Source organism: Oreochromis aureus, linkage group 7 (assembly GCF_013358895.1).
Source record: "Oreochromis aureus strain Israel breed Guangdong linkage group 7, ZZ_aureus, whole genome shotgun sequence".
NCBI lineage: Eukaryota > Metazoa > Chordata > Actinopteri > Cichliformes > Cichlidae > Oreochromis > Oreochromis aureus.
In genome coordinates, this window is record NC_052948.1 from 40,612,168 (window position 1) to 40,630,978 (window position 18,811).

Consider the following 18,811-nt stretch of genomic DNA (forward strand, 5'->3'; position numbering starts at 1 on the left):
CATTTGATTAAAAAAAGATGCTCAGCATTAAAACATGTCTGTTTGTCTTATATGTTACCAGCACAGAAGAGGATTTAGTTGGTAGCACCCAAGGACCAAAGAGATAAGTGATCTGTTTGAAAGACAATATCACAGTACAGGGGGTTGGGCTAAACAAAAACCATTAGGAAGATCACTTATGTCAAGTGTACACTTTGGTTAAAGATGGGATTATATGTTGTTTTCTGCTCCCAGTTTTTTAATTGAGGCTCCCAATCTTGTGCTGATCAATGAGTAATGAGGTAATGAACACAAATGTTGTATTTCCCTTTAATGACACAATCTTCTTCTTTTGCACTGTTCTATTAGCAATATAATAGAGTACTATCAAAACCCACTGTATGTGGAAGATGTGCATTCATTTGCACAATGTGTTTAACCACGCTTTCTATTTCTTTATTTATTCCAGTATTTGCACATCACAGCAATGGAAGGAGGCTGAAGGGACGTGGATCAGAACACATATTATCACAGTTATATGCTTCTATGCTTGGGTCAAACTTAAGGACAAAAATGTTTTATAGTTTTACAGATATCTAGAGGTGAAAATATGTACAGGGATATTAACTTCTCTTACTGGACTGCTAGTTATTTCACTTACATTGCTTACATTTCAGTATGGCACATATGGCAGGCCGTAGAATATGCCTATATGGAACAGCTATAAACAGGCCAGGTTTTATCATTAAATGGAAAAGTCAGGTTTGTCAGTCAGGTTTGTTTTTGTGCGTTGTCTCAAGAGGAGCCTTGTGTTAAAGGGGTTAAAGAGCACAAAGTGCACTAAGAATACAGAGCCGTGTCTCAATAAGAAACTGTGTGAGAGAGAGGGAAGAAGGTTGCATCAAATAAGTGTTTTCACTGCACTCCTGCTCTTTCTGTGACGGAGACTGTGTGAGTCAGTTTGTGTATGTGTGTGTATGCTTACTGTGCTGGACAGGCTTTAATAATTGACGGTGGTGCCGGGGCGGAGGTGTACACCCACAGATTCTCCTGCATACGAGGGATTCTTCAGCACAGATACGTCAGCAGTTAGCTGTATTGGGAAAGCATAACCACTGGGAACATTTAGGCTGTGTTGTTCAATTAGTACTTGATAGTATAACTGATATTGTGAACACATCAGATTATTATTTAAAAAATAGAATAAAATATTCATAATCCTTCCATCTTAGAGATAAACTCAGCATTTAAAGTCTGCATACAGTCAGCTGACAGTGTTCAAGTAAAATTAATCCATTAAAAACATTAAGTGCTAAAATGGGCTGAATTATAGATCCCTTAATAGAGCAGTGGGTGGTTTCTGTTTCATCGAGCTTGCTGTTGGAAAGCTGAAATTATAAACAGCATATTTCAAGAGGTTAGCCGATGGTTTGCTCGTATAGTAAAAACTACTACAGTGGTATTATTTTCTTACACAGTAATTCATTGTAAGCGTACAGTCTTTAACTCACTTCTTTTGTCCTCTCCTCTGTCGTTCCTTGTAGTTATCACTGCAGTACATTTCTCCAGAGTACCTATACTGACACTGAAAGAACATCTTTGTCTCTCTCATCCCTTTTCCGTTACACAGAATCACTAGAGGAACATTAGCAGGTCAGTGTCAATCAACTGTGAGATCTGGGGCTATTATTTGAAAAGGAGAAGCCCTCCTTGGTATTGAATTTTTGCTATATGTGGCTAAATGGGTATCTGTAAAGTGTTGTAGCCTGCAAAGAGTTGTGAGTAAAAGATTAACCTGTTAGCATCTATTTTTGCTTCTACCAGCACAGTAACAATTTGGGCTGTTGCTGTCAAGGTCAAGTATTTTTCTCAACTCACAGATATAGTAAGTGCAGCCACAAAACAAAAAAATCCCAGCACATCCACAGTCTGCCGTCTGCAATTACACCTATCAATGCAAACCGAGGACCCACTGAGAAATTAAGTCGCCCTAAAACAATCCTTCGCTCTATCTCCTCCTGTTGTCTCAAACTCTGTCTCCCTCAGGCTGGGGTTGCCTGGAGCGAGGAGATAAAACAGCTCCATCTTAATCTGTGGGTGGCACAAGCCTACAAAGAAGGCAATTAGGATTATAATTTACAATTCCCTTGCCCTTCTCTCCTCTCTCTCCCCTTTCTCTTCTTTCCCACTCATACCTCCTTTCCACCCATGATTTAATGTCTTTATGTGTGTCGTGTATGTGTGTGTGTGTGTGTCCCCACAGAGCAGCGCGAGCATTTGGAGAGTACCTGTCCCACACACACCCTGAAAACCGAAACGGATCAGGTCAGCGTCTCTGCCATCCTGTCATTTGTCTATCCCCCTATCTCCCCTGTGTGTATTCCTTTATGCTTTTAGTTCTTTTCTCACCTCATCCTCTGCTGAAATGCCAGGAAGCACTCAGTGGTGTGTCACGATGACAGCTGATAACCAAAGAAAGATGATTATCCACTGTGCCAGCTTGTCATTTTTTCCCATTCTTTGTGTTTTCTTGCTCTTTAGCACCTTGGTGTATTTCTCATTCTTTAGCACTTATATCTGTCTTTATAACCATCTTCGTTTTTCAAATTCTAGCTCATCTTCTGTGTGAAACCTTGGTGGGTCCTGACCCGGAGTCGCCAAGTGACACATTTGGCCCCAACAACAACAACCACCTCCATCCCTGCTCCGAAACTAAGGGCTGTGAGGACAAACAGGAGACCAGCCTAGTGACACAGCCACTGGGCTTACTCCAGCCAACCCCATCTTCTATCACACTTTCTAACAAGGCGCCAGCACGATTGTCCCTCGAACGCAGCTTCTCAGTGGAGGAAGACCAGCAGAAGTGTGTGGAGTGTACACTGCAGCCTTCACGTGTATACACCATCACCACCCAGCACGGTATGCTGATGAGCGCCGGCCGGGGCAGCAAGGAGAGCCTCGAACTGGACGTCCTAAAGGAGAAGTCGGGGAGTAGTGGGGTAGGATCTAGAGGTGGCTCGATCCAGCCTTCCAATTCCCCTTCCTCCGCCTCATCGTCTCCAACCCAGTACCACCGTGCAAGCAGTGTCCGTGGCGCCAGCAGCTGTGGCAGCCACCATCACAGCAACCATCACCATAGTATGCACCATCATGGAAACCACCACCACCACAATGTCTCGGGCATGAATCCACCTTCCAGCAGCGGAGGAAGTAGCGCGGCAAGTGGAAGCAGCAGTAGCAACCAGCAGCCGCAGCTAACCGCTGCAGGCTCTCACTCTCATCATGCATCACACCACCACACCCACCATCATCATCACCTGTCTCAGCCTCCACTGCAGACCTCGGTCAGCGCCCACAACATTCGTAGCTGGGGCGAAGGTGGAAAAGGGGAGGCGGAGTGTAGCGGGTTGGCTTGTGAGTCGTGCAGTACTGCTCCCTCTCGAAGCCAGGGTTCCCTGGACCTGGAGAGTGCATCGAGAGAGGCAGGCAAGCAGCACCGACGCCTAGAGCGGATGTGGAGTGTGGACCGGATGACTGGGCTGGAGAGAGGTGAGAGGGTTCAGGACACAAAGGAAGGTAGAGGCTCAAAAGGCACAAACAAATGGGGGGGAGGGTAGTGTAAGGTTCTCCATAAAGCCCTGTGGCTGGAATGGGTATGGGACCAGAGATGAAATAGATTTTAATCTTTGTTTCAATTTCATGTAGTTATTTCTCATGTTTACTGTCCAAGCAGCTAAAGAACGCTTTTAATTTGACATACAATGTATCTAATTAAGTCAAACTAACAGAATCAATAAAAGAGTATATTTTCTCTGTGAAGCAAATAATTATAATACTAATTATTAATATTTTACATTTTTAGTAAACTTTAACAGTGATGATGTTTTGTATATAAACCAATAAGAATAGCTTCAATTCAATTCAGTTTTATTTGTATAGCACCAAATCCCAACAACAGTTGCTTCAAGGCACTTTATACTGAAAGTTAAAGCCTCTTTATTAGTACAAAGAAGCAGAAAAAGTAATAATAAATGGCAAACAGAAACTACAGTACAGTGCAAAACTCTTGAGCCACTCCTCATTCCTTAATATTTTGCTAGGGAAAATAGAAAATTGGTGCAACAAGTTATAGAAACGTGCAAACATACATGGCAATATGGTATATAAGGCAAAAATGTTTGTACAATTCTTGATATGACCGCCTTTATTCTTCAACATAACCTGAACTCTCTTGGGAAAGCCTTCTTTCAATTCTTTAAGTAGTCTTCGGGAATAGTTCTCCAGGCTTCTTGAAAAACATTCAAGGCTCTTCTTTGGATGTCGGCTTTTTGTTCCGTTCTCTGTCAAGATGATCCCACTGTGTGTCAATAATGTTGAGGTCTGGGCTCCGGGGGGCAATCCATGACTGATAGTGTTTCATTGTGTGCTTTTCTATCCAGACATTCAGGTATACAGTTTGCAGGGTGTTGGCAGTGTGCTTGGGATCACTGTCATGCGGAACAATGAGGCCAATGCCAATTAGCTTTCCAGATGGTATTGCACTGTGGCTAAAAATGTACTGGATTTCAGAATTCCATCAATTTTGATAAGATCTCCAACACTGGCTGAAACGAAGCCCCAAACCATGACAGAGCCCCCACCGTGTTTTGCAGATGGCTGTAGACACTCCTCTTCTGTCTGATTTTAACTTTTTTCCCCTGCCTGTTTCCATGACTTTAAAATACTGTTCATCCGATTTAGATAGGGCTTTTCTTTTTTTAGGCCTCCTATTGCCTATTCTGTTCTCCACTTGTCCAGTTTCTTAAATTTTCAATGGCACGCTGCAAATTTTCAACAAATTACACTTGTCTCGGTGTACAAAATACTATTTGTAGATCCAGCTAAGGAAATGGAAACCAACATGGTCTTTTTGGCAGGCTTCTTGTAATAAAGTGCCTAAAGATTGAATTTAAAGTTATCTGAATAAGCTGTCTGTTATGTGCAGCTCTGGTTCATTACTTAGGTGCCTTTTAATGTCGGAGTGATTAATAGATCAACATTAAGTGGCTTAAGAAACGACAATAAAGCATTCCTCTGAAATGATCAAGTATAAGCACTGGACTGATAAAAAGAGAGAACTATTGTCCAAGACCACTCTAAAAATAACAATACAACAATAAAAATTCTTGGAAGCAAAATATAAAGATTGGCTAGAGACTTCTCCACAAAAATTCATCTTTTTAGTTCATGACGTTTAAAGGACAGCACAGTGGTGCAGCGGTTAGCACTGTGGCCTCACAGTAAGAAGCTTCTTGTCTTCCCTTTCATGTAGAGATTTGATGGTCTCCCTGTGCCTACATGGGTTTGTATCCAAAGTCCAAAGACTTGCTTGTTAAGTTAATTGGTGATTCCAGCTTGTCAGAGTGTGTGGTTTGATGAATAGTTAAGAAAATGGATGAGTGAATGAAGGATGTTATAGCGATGAAAAATAGTGCAGATGTAGGTTAAAAAAATCACTAGTAAAACACACCTTTGGTAATTTTCATGAAAATCTTCTTGATTAGATTACTTTTTTTAAAACTTAAGATTCCATATAAACGTTATTTATAATACCTGTGTATAAAACAAGTAACAAATAAGCCCTTCATAAAATGACAAGAAATAACACTTGAGTTTTGCTCTTATTACTATCAACATTTATCGGTCTAAGGAAACAAAAAAAAAATAACGGATGCATGCATTAAAGTGAGCTAATATTATATTTACTACTTCAAATCTATTTCTTCTCAGGTCTGGAGGGGATCGAGAGTTTGATGTTGTAACGTGGTGATCTGTATTTTTGACTCTTCGTCTGACCGTCTCTTTCCTTTGCTGTCTCTTCCTTTGTGTCTCCCTCTCTCCATTTGTGGAGTGGTGGACTGTGAAGTGCTGGTGCTGGTTTTGTGATTTCATATTTCCAATAAATTTACTACGACATTTGCCAATATGGTCTATCGATTTTTCTCTGTCTATTAAACTTGGAAACCTCATTTTTCTCTCTAATTGCAGAGGACACCAACTGGTTCCCCAAGGAAAATATGTTCACCTTTCAAACGGCTACAACAACCATGCAGGCGTGAGTGTCCAGTTCCTGTGCACACACGTACACAAACATACACAGTCACAATTATGCCAGATCTGCTGTTTGAAAGGTCAGAGTAAACGTACCATGGCGATGTTTTATACAACTGCCTAGAAATAGACCATTACTGGCATACTTAACATTACTGCCAAGGATTTTCTAAAGCATGCAATTGGTTTTCAATTGATTTATTATCTTCCAGGCTGCCATTGACTTCCCCTTGAGCAAGTTTAAAAATCAACTTGCAAACTATTATAAGTTTTGCTTAAGGAGGACATCCATCATAGTGAATATTTTGTAAATTCTCACATTTCCTTTTGCTTAAAATGTAATAACTGCTGCATGGTAACGCAGCTGCAAGTTTTTCTTCAAAGAATTAAAAAATGCTTAGACTGATCACTCTCATCTCATATCCATCATCATATTTATTGTCGTCCAAATTGCTAGTCTACACGAAAACCTGAAAACGCCCATTTTGAGGGACGTAAAATCAATGCTGCATGTGCATTCGACCCGGAATATTAGTCAGCGTGTTTGAATTAAAATGCGTGCACCTGTTTGTTTAAGTGCATGAATTTATCTCTCAAAAACACCTGCAGTTGCAGAATATTTCTACTGTCACAACTTCTTATTAAAATATGCAGAATCTCCCACGGTTTCCAGCAAACTGTTTCTCTCCTTCACTGTCGTTTTACCTCTTTTTAAGTCGTACACTTTGTGTTTTCGCCTTTCATCTTGCATTAGATGCTTGTTGCACCATCTGTGGAGCCCAAAGTCACACTCAACCACATATACCGTAAAAGCTGTTTGATTCTATAATTAAATGCAAACCTACGGCACTAATATGGCTTTACGTTATTAGTTTTTACACATGGAGATTAAACATAAACTTTCTCTGTCTCATTCTGATTCTGTTCTTTGCCTCTCTGAGACTCAGTGCTCTCCGGTGCCTTAACTGTTTCTTCTTCTTTCTTGCTTCTCTTCTTGCATGCTAATTAATCTTGGGACCATCAAACAGGATCTCGTGAGTATTGTTCCCTGCCTGATTTCTTTTTTCCTCATCTAATTCCCTCGTCCTTAACAGCTGCTCCTTAACTTAGATGCTATCATTTAACCTTCATCATCAGGCTGCTTGTTGCGCTGAGTTAAAGAAAACAAATCATTACAAGAGAGAACCAAGGAGGATGTAGCGCAGTGCTCTCAAATAATATGAAAACTGAAATACATTTAATATTGTGTGTTTAGCTCTCTGAACAGCTATAAAGCGCAGTCAGCACAAATAATGTTAATTCATATAAAAACTCAAAATGGGTAAAAATGTGACAGAAGGGAAGTCCGGTGTTATCCAATGCTGCTGAGTAAGCCTGCCAAGCTCAAGTACAGAAAATGTCTGTGTGTTGGCTGACCTAAACCCTGGCAGCTCACATGCGCCCTGCAGTTTTACCAGTTTGGCACGCACGCACTCATCTAGGTCACAGCAATAGAGGGACTTTGGCCATTTAAGATATTTGTGTTAGTTATGTTGGTGCTCTAATCCTTCTTCACAGCCTTCCTAATTATCACTAAATCTGTGCTGGCTGACTTCAGCCATGTTTGGAACTAAATGTGTCTGAGAGATTTCATAAGTACAAGAACAAGTATTTATAGTGCTAAAATGCAATCCAAGTGTCTTCTAGTAAAATGCAACTTTTGGCTGTATTCAGTAAGTTCCATAAAACTTTGATAGATAAATAGCCTGTAAGAAATGTGCTGTGTGCAAAAGCTTCCTAACTGGCTTCAGCGATAAGATAAATGCTAACATATTAACACTGCTTAACCAAGCCAGAACCTTAACGTTTCATACTACATACCCCCTCCTGCTGCAACACACTGTGACTAACTAAGCCCAGCTAACCCGAGCTGCTCCTTAACACTGAAAACATGTCAGGTTTTTATTAACCAGTCCACTCTTCAGTTGTAAGCACAAAGGTATTCGGTCCTGATACAGTATTTGTTATAAAAATATAAAAACCCCAAATTAACTGATTGTACTAAACAGTATGTGTGATTAAATATATAATATAATCATGTGAGATAGAAAGTTTTCAAAGATATCCGTGTAGTCATGTGAAAATCTATGTACACCCTTACCGCTTCCATAGAAATCAAGAAGGTAAGTAGCAGGAAAGTACTGTTAATCACACTTAGATTAATCAGTTAATTAGACTTGCACCTGATTAATTGATCTTCATAAATCTGATCACCTCTATAAAAGCAGAAGCTTTGGCACTTTGCTGGTCTGGGGCATTCAGGTGTTATAACACAATGCTACTTCCCAAAAGTGGACGCCTTAGCAAATTAGCAAAGATCAACCTAAAGAGCTACATCTCTACAACTCTACAGGCTTCAGTTAGGGTGTTACATGTCAAAGTTCATGAAAGTACAATTAGAAAAAGATTGAACTAGTATGGCTTGTTGGAAGAGTTGCCATGGCAGCAGGCCTAGGTTTGGCTCAGGAACAAAGCACAAGACTTCTTGAGATGTTTTGCCATAATGCACAGTGGCACGTGGCACATGTTGGTGAAAACCAAACACAACATACCAGCAAAAACACCTCATAGCAACTCTCAAGCATGGTGGTGGAGGGAAGATGATTTTTGCAACAGGACCTGGGCATCTTGCACTCACTGAGTTGACCATGAACTCATCAGTAAACCAGTGTTCCAGATGTTAGGCCACGTGTCCTAGAGCTAAACCTTAGCCAAATTTAGTTCATGTAACAAGATAATCATCCCAGGCAAACTAAGTAGCAATATTGTGCTAGCACTTTAAAGAGCTGTGCAAAAACAAATGGCTGGTAACCATAATGAACTAAAGCAACCTTGGGAAGAAGAATGGGCCAAAATTCCTCCACAACTCCTTTGAGTCATTGCAGCTCTACAAGCTATTGAATCATAGGGGTGCACTTAGTTTTTAAAAGGACAGCATAGAGACCTTTGAAAACTTAAATAACAAAACTGTAAATAACATATCCAAGATCAACTCTGTTGTTTTGTATTATCAATACTTGACTTGGTAAACTAGCTACATTTGGAGATACTTCTGACCATTTTAAAGTTTTATGGCTGAGGTGCCATGAAGTGCCAGTCTGGTGGAAGTGGATTAACACAATATTGTTTGGGGGGTTTGTTTTTTTGTTTTTTTAAAATGGGATTTCTTTCCCAAACATAGAAAGTAAAGCTGCACCTCTTCATTAAGAGGGCATGTTATTTGAGGGGGATTTTACTCATTCGTTTCCATTTACTTGAGCAGAATGTGAAGTGCCCACAGTGGGGTATCACTGGTTAAAGACACTCTAGCTAAAACTCTGATTTGGACAAATGTTAATCAGTTTCACAGAATTGTTGGGTCGCACTTTCAAATGACAATTAAGACTGTTGAAGACATAATCGCACATTGAAAGTGGTGCATTTCACACCACGTTTGTACTTTGACACGTGGAAGTCCAGTGTGAGCCCAGTGGTATGACTTTCTGCTAGTCAGAACACACTCAAGTTTCTCAGTAGTTCATATGAACGAATGGCAGGCCTCCACAAAAAGAAAAATCCATCTTTTCTAAGAGGTCTTGCTAGGGGAAGATAGTTTTAATGTCAAAAAATGTTTCCATTAAAAACTGATGTACCTCATGCTGTGAATAAATACCCAAAGTACTGAAGAACGTGCATGTATTTGAGTGTAGCTGCTTTTTGAGCTCACATACCTGCAAGAGCTGATTTAAGTATAGTGTATACTCCGAACTCAACAAAACATTAAAATGCAAAGAAGGGTGCACTAGAAGCAAAGCGGGACTGATTCTGGGATGGTATAAAAAGAAAAAAAGTATAAAATTCCCCCCAAAACAAACTATTTCTTTAAGAATTGAAAAGTGTAACACTTGAAAAGTCACTTAAGGTGACAAGATACTCATTTCTATGGGATGATGGATTATTATAGATGCAAACTGGCACATGGGGTTATTTAACTTGCTGGTCTTTTTAGTCAAAGCTATCTGCTGTCTACCTACAACAGCATCCTCTTTACAGCCCAAAAAACCCTGCAGCTCAAAGCCGTGGCATCAGCCTCCCTGCACTGTCCTACCCCTCACTATGCCAGCATTCTCCCTCTCTCATCCCTTTAATACTTTGCCACATCCTGGCAGGGCTTTCCGGGGATTTGTGCAGAGAAAAAGGAGAGAGAGGGAGCAGGAGTCAGCAGAAGTCATCCAGAGGTACGAAGAATTCTCACCCCCCCCTCCCTCCTCAGGCTCAGCTTTGCCAGAGTGCTGTTGGTGCCCATTTCTGGCTATCGTTCTGTTATTGCTTATTTACAGCCATATCTAATCTGTGTAAGCCAAATAGTTGGAACATGGCACATGAGGTGTGAGGACGTCAGGTTTTTAAAAGAACCAGAAAAGGATCGCCTCACAATGCCCCAATTTCAAGGCCAGAATGAATCAGACTTTTTCCAGTGTAAGGCTGGAAAATTGAAGATATGCTACATGGACAACTTATCGGTTTTTGTAGATAACTTGTATGCAATTTGTCTGAATTGATTTGAGAAATATTTTGTATAGTTGCAAGCACCTAAGCATTTAAATCTGTAGTACACCACAGGCTGCTTTATTAGAGCTACATTTTAAATATGATGATATTGTTTTTATAAATATCTGTGTTTATTTGCCTTAAAAAATGTTTTTGATTCTGCAACATTTGTGGAAAAATGACTTCAGTTGCGAGTTCAGAACCTGTTTCACCCGGGCCCTGATACTCTGTCACACAGGGGCAGATGGCGTCTGTGACACGAGGCAGTACATCTCGATTCCTTTGACATCTGAGTGTTATCCATCTGCAGTGCCAATGTCATTAAAGCTGCGTGTTGTTTCATCGAAATGTGTGATTTGAGCACAAGGGATAAAAATAAACTGCAGAACAAACTTTTTGGGGCAGTTTACCTCTAAAACACACAAAAATCCATCCCGTGTCTGTCTCAAACTGTTATTCTAAAAATATGGATTTTAGCACATTGAGGTTTTCTTTACCCTAAGGCTGTCAAAATTTTAAAATGCATGTTTCTTTTTCTTTCTCCATTGTGGCTTTTTATCCACACTAACTGGGTATTTGAACAACAGAAACAGATCAAAAACAAAACCAAGCTCAAAGTGAATGCATTAGAAAATGCCTGCTTTGTGAACAGGGAACATTATATATTTTATACATCTTCATCATTTCCTTTCTGTAACTCGGAAACAGCTCAGTGAAAGCTTCTGTATGGAGATGTTGCAGTGGTGCTGGCTTAAGAATGAACTTTATTGTATTATCTTGCCATTTATTCTCCGCGGTGAACTCTATATAATCATCCATATCACAGTCTACTGAGATAAACAGAATTTAAAAATGTATTCACATTAGTGTAAATCTGATCTCTACCACAGCACAAAAGAATTATTCGCATAACAAGGCAATTTTCAGGCAGGGTTTCTGTTAAAAACCAGTGAAAGCAGTGGATTCAATGCAAATTTTTCCACTTTGTTTGTTATATTACGAAATAATAATAATGAAGATAAAACTATAAACAAAAGCAAGGAAAAGTCAAGGAACCATTTCAATGCCTAATTGCTCCAATTTTTGCTTTCACTCTAGAATTCTCTGAATTATTACAGCTAATGCTGCTTTGTGGCTTGTTTACGTGGACTTCTTTATAGCGTTCCGTATTTTCTCTATATTTTTTGTTTCGTTAAGAAGACAGATAGATAGATAGATAGATAGATAGATAGATAGATAGATAGATAGATAGATAGATAGACATCTGAGACTGTTCTAAATGCTCTGTTCTCTTTCTACTACTAGCTCTGTATATGTGTATAACATGGCCACACGTCTCTGAGCACAGCAGTCTGACCCATCTGCTGTTCTTTTTATAAGAGACAGCTAATCTGATTTTTTCTGCGTTAAACTCTCCACATTCACTTTCACTGTTAACTGAACTAAAACTGCATCATTGTTGTGTGTTCTAGCAAAAATATCAAAAATATATAGACTTTAAAAATGCCATAAGAGTCTAGTATTATACAGGGAAAAACAAAGCCAGGAAGTCTTTTCCATAATCATTACTAAAAAAGTGTTCACTTTATATCTGTGATTTTCATCCCTGTTGTCTGCACAAGACACTGCAGGTGTGATGGCATCTATTCATTTTCCACTTATTTAACTAGGTGGTGTGATTATATGTTTCTGCTCATTTAATCAGCAATTTTTTACAGTTTACTACTGCAATAATGAACCATGTATCATTTTAATAATCTAGGACTAAAGGAAGCAAAATTGTTTTGCTGTGATAAGTATATGCACCATATTTACTTTCTATTTTAGACTATGTTACACTAGATCTAGATGATGAAGTTAGCTGTAAAAAACATGCAAAATCAAACCATGAATAAGTTATTCTCCTGACATTATTAAAGAAGTAAATCAAGGGAAAGAAGACTCTAAAGACTTTTTTCCCCTTTCTGCTGCTTCTATATTTATAGGCTTTACCAGCAGACAATCACGCATATATTTCCCCACACACGACCACATGCTGAGACCATTAATAATGAGTGTTGACTGGTAGCTTAGTGAACTGATACTGAGTGTAGAGGGGACATGGGAGGAGCTGAGAAGATAAAAGGATGTTTATCTGGGACTCTTGCATAGAACATTATGTCAGGATCAGGCAGCAAGTCACCCACAAAGACTACACAAACCATAATACTTTGCTGCTATTAAAAAGACTAAACACTTCCAAACGGTGCATGGTAATGCAACATCTCCAATATTTACTTACTCATAGGCTAATATGAACGTTTATGTGTGTGATCTGGTTTTAGATGGGTCGAAACCAACACCAGTCACACATTATGTTCCAGTGCACGAGACAGTGTAAATATCAAATGTGTGTATCTCTGGTTATTTAATATGACATTTGATTGACAACTCATTTGGCAAATTATTTGAAATTTTGGCGATAAGCCACACAACTCTGACTCACACCACAGTTTTTATAATATATAAAGCACACGTTTGTCCTTTATCTATAGTTTCATGAAAGTATGTACCATTTTTATGGTGAACCTTTTGAAATAGATGCATAAGTATCATCCTTCTTCCTAGGAAGTGTAAGCAATATCCCTGCTGTGTGCACTATGCAAGTGTGTTGCCCATTTAGTTCAATGTTACCTGAAATATCTGAGTTTCTTGTCTTTTCATGTGCTATAATTTTAGTCTGATTTGTGTTTTTGTTTTTTTGTTTTTTGATTTTTTGTTTTAAACTTGTTAACAAACTCCACCACTAATTTTCATAAACCAGACTAAAAACCATTTTTGCACCAATCAGACACTGGTTGTAGAGGAGGAGTATTTCCTAAAGACTTTAGACATGGTCAGTATATGTCATGGACTTAATAATGGCATTATTCCATGAATTGTTCACTAGGTCTATGCTAATTTGACAAAAAAAAGCTACTTCTGGAGCTTTAATGTCTTCTTCAGATGAGAGCTGAGCAGGGTTTCCCTTCTGGCTGCTGTTGCATTATAATCTTGTGTGTTTCAACAATCTGTTCTAAAAAAAAAAGGCATAAAAGGAGGTATTGTCACCATGTGGTAGCCCACATTACTCCCACAGCACTGTTTTGACCACTCACGCTGACAAGTAAATGAATATATATTTACCTAATTAGCTCTTTTTTAAAACCTCTGTTATAAATAGATGCGTGACACTAATGTGTGTGTTTTTGTGTGTTGCCTGACTTTTTTTCTCCCCACCCACCCCTTCTCCTTTCTCTTCTTTACATTTTGGTCCTTCCTCTGTCCTCTGTTATCCCTCCTCCGCTTTGATTTTGCTACCCACAGGAACTTCCGGAAGCATCTTCGGATGGTGGGCAGCAGAAGGATTAAAGCACAGAGTGAGTCAGATGTGTGTGGTTGATATGTTTGCTCAAATTGACTGTGATGTTCTTCACCCCGCCATCACAAGTGTTTTGTTTTCCTGTTTATTTTGGCGTGTTCTCGCCTGTGTGTGTGTGGCACCAAGCACTGCTGCTGCTTTGCCGGGATTTTTTTTTTAAATCAGCATATTGTCTCTCTTTGAAGATTATATATTGATCAGTGTGTGTTTGATAAGTCAGCGATATGACTGTGCATGTGTATTTATGTGTGTGTGTGTCTCTGTGCACAGTACGTGCTTTCTTGTTGCAGCACTTTAAATGTTTGTTTCTTTGGTTGTTTTTGTCGTAAAGCACAAAGAAAAATAAATTACATACTTTTAAAAAGGCAAAAAATGAGGTAATGAGTTGCGGCGATTGAAAAGTGTGTGTTTTTCTTTTTAAAAATAGTGAGCGGGGCATCACTGAGACGGGTCTGTGAGACAAATGAGATCATAGAGTCCTGTGACTGCAACCTTTCAAGAAACTTGATAGATTGGATTTACTCATCCAGAGTTTTATTGTCTTTTATGATTTTAGAAAACATGGAAGTACAAAGAAAACACATACAGCGTGCTCTGCTAAAAAGAAAATGGTGATCTTTTTATTTCTGTCAGCACTCATAAATCCATGTGAATGTTCAAAATGAATACAGCCAGCTTTTTAAATGAAAATCAAAGAATCTGCAAAGTTTCTGTTGAAGCCATTACTAAAACCCAAACATGACACCATCTCCTGATTCTGTCACTGTAGAAACATATGACAACCCCAAATCTTGATGCTGATGTCTGTAATGGAAAGTGTTCTCACATTCCTACAGTACTGTGCAAAAGTCTTGAGCTATCCCTCATTTCTTTATATTTTGCTCAGAAAATAGGAAAAAGGCACAACGATTTATTGAAATATGTCCAAATATATTTCCATTTATATATAAGGCAAAAAAAAAAAAAAAAACCAGAGTTTCTATTCCAACAAGCTTGAAAGTCAGTATTTGGTGTGACCACCTTTATTCTTCAACACATAGTGAACTGCTTAGGAAAGCAGCTTTCTTGTAGTTTCTTTAAGTAATCTTCAGGAATAGTTCTCCAGCTTTCATAAAGGACATTCAAAGCTTTTCTTTGGATGTTGGTTTGCTTTTGTTCCATTCTCTATCAAGTTGATCCCACACTGCTTCAATAACGTTGACGTCCGGGCTGATACTATTCCACTCTGTGTGTTTTTCTATCCAGGTATGCTTTTACCGCACTGGCACTGTGTTTTAGATCGCTATCATGCTGAAAAATGAAGCTGTTGCCAATGAGACGCTTCCCAGATTGTACTCCATGTTGGCTCAAAATCTGATCATCATACTTTTCGGTGTTCATAGCTCCATCGATTTTCCCCAACAACCCCTCACCTCCTGCACGCAGATTGACAGTGGAAGCAAAAAATGAATAAATGTAGGGTGGCTTAAGTTCTCTCTCTTCGTGGACACATGAGCGTTTTGTTAGGGCCAAGCTAACCTGAGCATACTAAGTTAACCTGCAGTTTGGTTCTGACTTAAAAAATACACAAAGCTGTATTTGTTGTGCTAAGAATATAAAATAGGACACGTTTAAATCATTACATTAAAAAGTTGAGCCTCTGAATGATCCCATTTATAAAAGAAAAAATGAAGAAGTTGATGTGAGAAGCAACGTGAGCAAAGTCAGGATCCATCGTCCTAAAAAATCCGCACAAGCCAAAAAATATGATGCCCTAAGGACCACTGTTGATTAACTGTATCAAACACTTTCAAGTAGTCTAAAAATATTCTAAGAGCACAGTGATTACTGTTCAAAGCAGAACAGATTTTATCGCAGAGTAGCTCAGTGAAGCTGGTAGTACCAAGTCTCTCTAAATCCATATCAATGATATAGGAACTGGAACGAGGAGAGGATGACTGTTTGTCTACTGTACAGTACGTGTTTGTTCGTTTGTACATGTAGGCAGTTTGTGCAGAGGAGAGATGCCATCGTATTTACACTACATTTGTGCACTTCCTCCATCCACCTTTGCGCTTTCATGTGTTGAAGATGGTGAGTGTATAGCAGAAACAGCCAGTTTGCAGGTTTCTCTCTCCCCGCCTGCACTAGCATTCGCTGAACGTAGATCGAAGAGTTTCAGCCGTTCCTGGAGTGATCCCACCCCTGTCAAGAATGACTCTCCTCATGAACCCAGAGAGAGTGAGTTTACGCAGTCTCACACATATGCACACAACGACAAACAAACAGACACCAACAAAGAGTTGCTGAAAGCTCTAGAGAGCAGACGCAAATAGTTAAGAAAGGAAAGGTTTCATTTCCTGCTAACCAGATTACAAACACTTAAATACATTCTCTCATCGGGCTTCCAGAGTCGAGTTTTTGACCATATAAGGAAATCTGTGCTGAACTTACCCCACCTTGATAATAGGGGGAAAAAAACGTTGCAAACAAGCTTTCAGCGTAGCCGAAGTCTCGAACCTTTGGGTCACAGAGATTACTTTTACATACATTTAAACAACGTTTAATATGAGCATCCACCTTGTAATTATAAGAAAAATAAGGACAAACCTAATAGGTCGCCTTTAATTTGTATGTCGCAAAATTTGCAGTCGTGGGACATTGTTGGGACGTTGACATAAAACTTTGCATTCAGGCGAAGTGAGATTGGTGAGCACAAAAACATTCCTGTGAAATTTAAAAAGGTTTTAAACCTCGAAGACGAATATTATTAGTACATGCTTGCAAGCAGCGAGTGTTTTTGCTTGATAACTTTTGTCAGTTTCTATTTCTAGCATTTACAAAACAAAACAACAAAAGGCTGACCTGGTTCTGTAAGACTCCATATTTTAAATTAAGTCACGCTGCTTCCCAGCATCATCAGCTGGCAACAACATAAATTAAATATCAACCTGACATCCATATGCAAGAGTGTCTATTACAGATGTTAACCACAAATTAAGTCTGACAGGACAACAGAAATGAAAATTGTGAGAATAAATTTCGGTCAGTGCACTACGTGTGCAGTCAGAAATCATCCGAGCGCCCCTTTGTGCAATCACATTTTGACTGTCAGATTGATTACAGCTTGAGTTGGCTTCGTGCCCTGTCATTAATGAATTTCCACACTCAGGTGACTCACAAGAAGTTGAAAGCCACTTAGCATTTCTGATGGAACACTAAAGGTCTGCTATTCAACGCTTTGACATAAGAGTATGAATTGACTGAGGCTAAATCAGACGTATCCTTGTATTACTTGTATTTTATCAGGAAGTCCCACTGAGATCACAATCTCTTTTACAAGAGCGATCTGGCCAAGGTAGCAGCTATACAACCCAAAACATCTAAATAATAGTTCCACAAATACAACATAAAATGTAAATCCACAACCATAATGTCAAAATACCTATAACACAGAACATTAAATGGCTTCTTAAAAGAAACGCCCACAAGTCTTCTTCACTGCTTTCCTCATTATGTTTTTGAATGCATCAACAGATAGTGGCATGTTAAATGGAGGGCTTTCTATAAATTATTCCTTGTACAAGGTGAATAGGAAGGAAATGTTGTTTTCCCCAAGTCGGCCAGAACTCTAGGTCCATCAAAAAGCGACCATCTAAAGGAGAGTAGCTGCTATCTAATAGCAGTTAAACTTCCCTTTCTGTCAAGTGTGACTACACATTTAATCCCTGGCATATCTGAACATATTAAAAAGAATTTTCAACAGTGTCTCAGTTTCTCTACATAATAAAGAAGTGCTGTAAATGAAATAGTAAATCAAAGTAATCCATCAGCATGACTCTTTGGGCCTAAGTTGTAAAAAATGAATTTGTAAATTTGAGGGGTGTAATTATAAAACAGAAGAAAGAAAGGTAAAAAAAAAAAAAAACAGTTTTGCCTTTACTCAATTACTTTGATTCGATGTTGTAAAAGCTGTAAAACCAAAGAAAATACAGTTGTAAGTCCGAATTGGAGTCTTTGCCGGGCCAATTCTGGGCCCTTTGCCTTATGTTTGACACACCAATATAGAGCTACAAAAGAAAATAAACCAGTGCTGTTTTCTTTGAGTGGTCAGTGATGGCCAACCCACCAAATCATTAAGAATGCAGTGGTGAGTCAGAGATTTTGCCACATTTTTCAATGTAGAAAAATAAATAAATAAAACAGTACTAAATGATAGTTACAGTATTAAAGTCTTTATAAAAATCCCCAAATAAGGTGATCATTTTTACCGCAATCATCTCAAGATTTCCAATATTCAGACCTGAAAGGCGACCTAATGAGATCCACGTAAGGTTATCGTTGTTTCATTGTTTTTAGTCAGTTGAAAATTAAAGTCACATTTCACGGACAGTACGTGTCGCAGTGCTGTAGCGCTTTCTCTCTCTCCCTTGAAATAAGATGACATTTTGTCGCTGCAGTCTTACAGCTTACTTCCTGATTTTGGCAGTTCAAGGCCAACTAACACAGGAAAATCAGAATCTGTGGACACTCGTAGATGAATCGCACGTTCACACGTACAAACTGCCTGTCTCTGCTGTCGACTCTGACCCTGTCCATCTGTCTGCGTATGATCGTGGGTCTTTTTCAACTTTGTGATGCTCTCTCTTTCTGTGACTACGCCCTCCAAAATGGTGTGTCTTAAGTCAAACCCTGTCAGCTGACTATTGTAGGCGTACGTGTCTCAGTGTTTCTGGAAGGCTTTGGAAGCTTGAATCATGCTAAACTGCATGCTGTTTGTGTATGTTGACGTCT

At 39.1% G+C, this 18,811-nt stretch overlaps 1 protein-coding gene across 4 annotated transcripts in view; it reads left to right on the forward strand.

Annotated features, from left to right (window-relative positions):
* The window catches only part of LOC116335168 (NMDA receptor synaptonuclear signaling and neuronal migration factor), a 47,369-nt gene that overhangs the window by 13,525 nt on the left and 15,033 nt on the right, over positions 1-18,811 (forward strand). Inside the window, exons 2-6 of one of the 4 annotated variants that reach the window (XM_031758779.2) lie at positions 2,243-2,304; positions 2,593-3,528; positions 6,007-6,073; positions 7,098-7,103; positions 13,984-14,036. In XM_031758779.2, coding sequence (XP_031614639.1) covers positions 2,243-2,304; positions 2,593-3,528; positions 6,007-6,073; positions 7,098-7,103; positions 13,984-14,036 — 1,124 coding nt within the window. The remainder of the gene's footprint in view (positions 1-2,242; positions 2,305-2,592; positions 3,529-6,006; positions 6,074-7,097; positions 7,104-13,983; positions 14,037-18,811) is intronic. The other 3 variants (XM_031758782.2, XM_031758780.2, XM_039615622.1) reach the window with 3 other exon arrangements.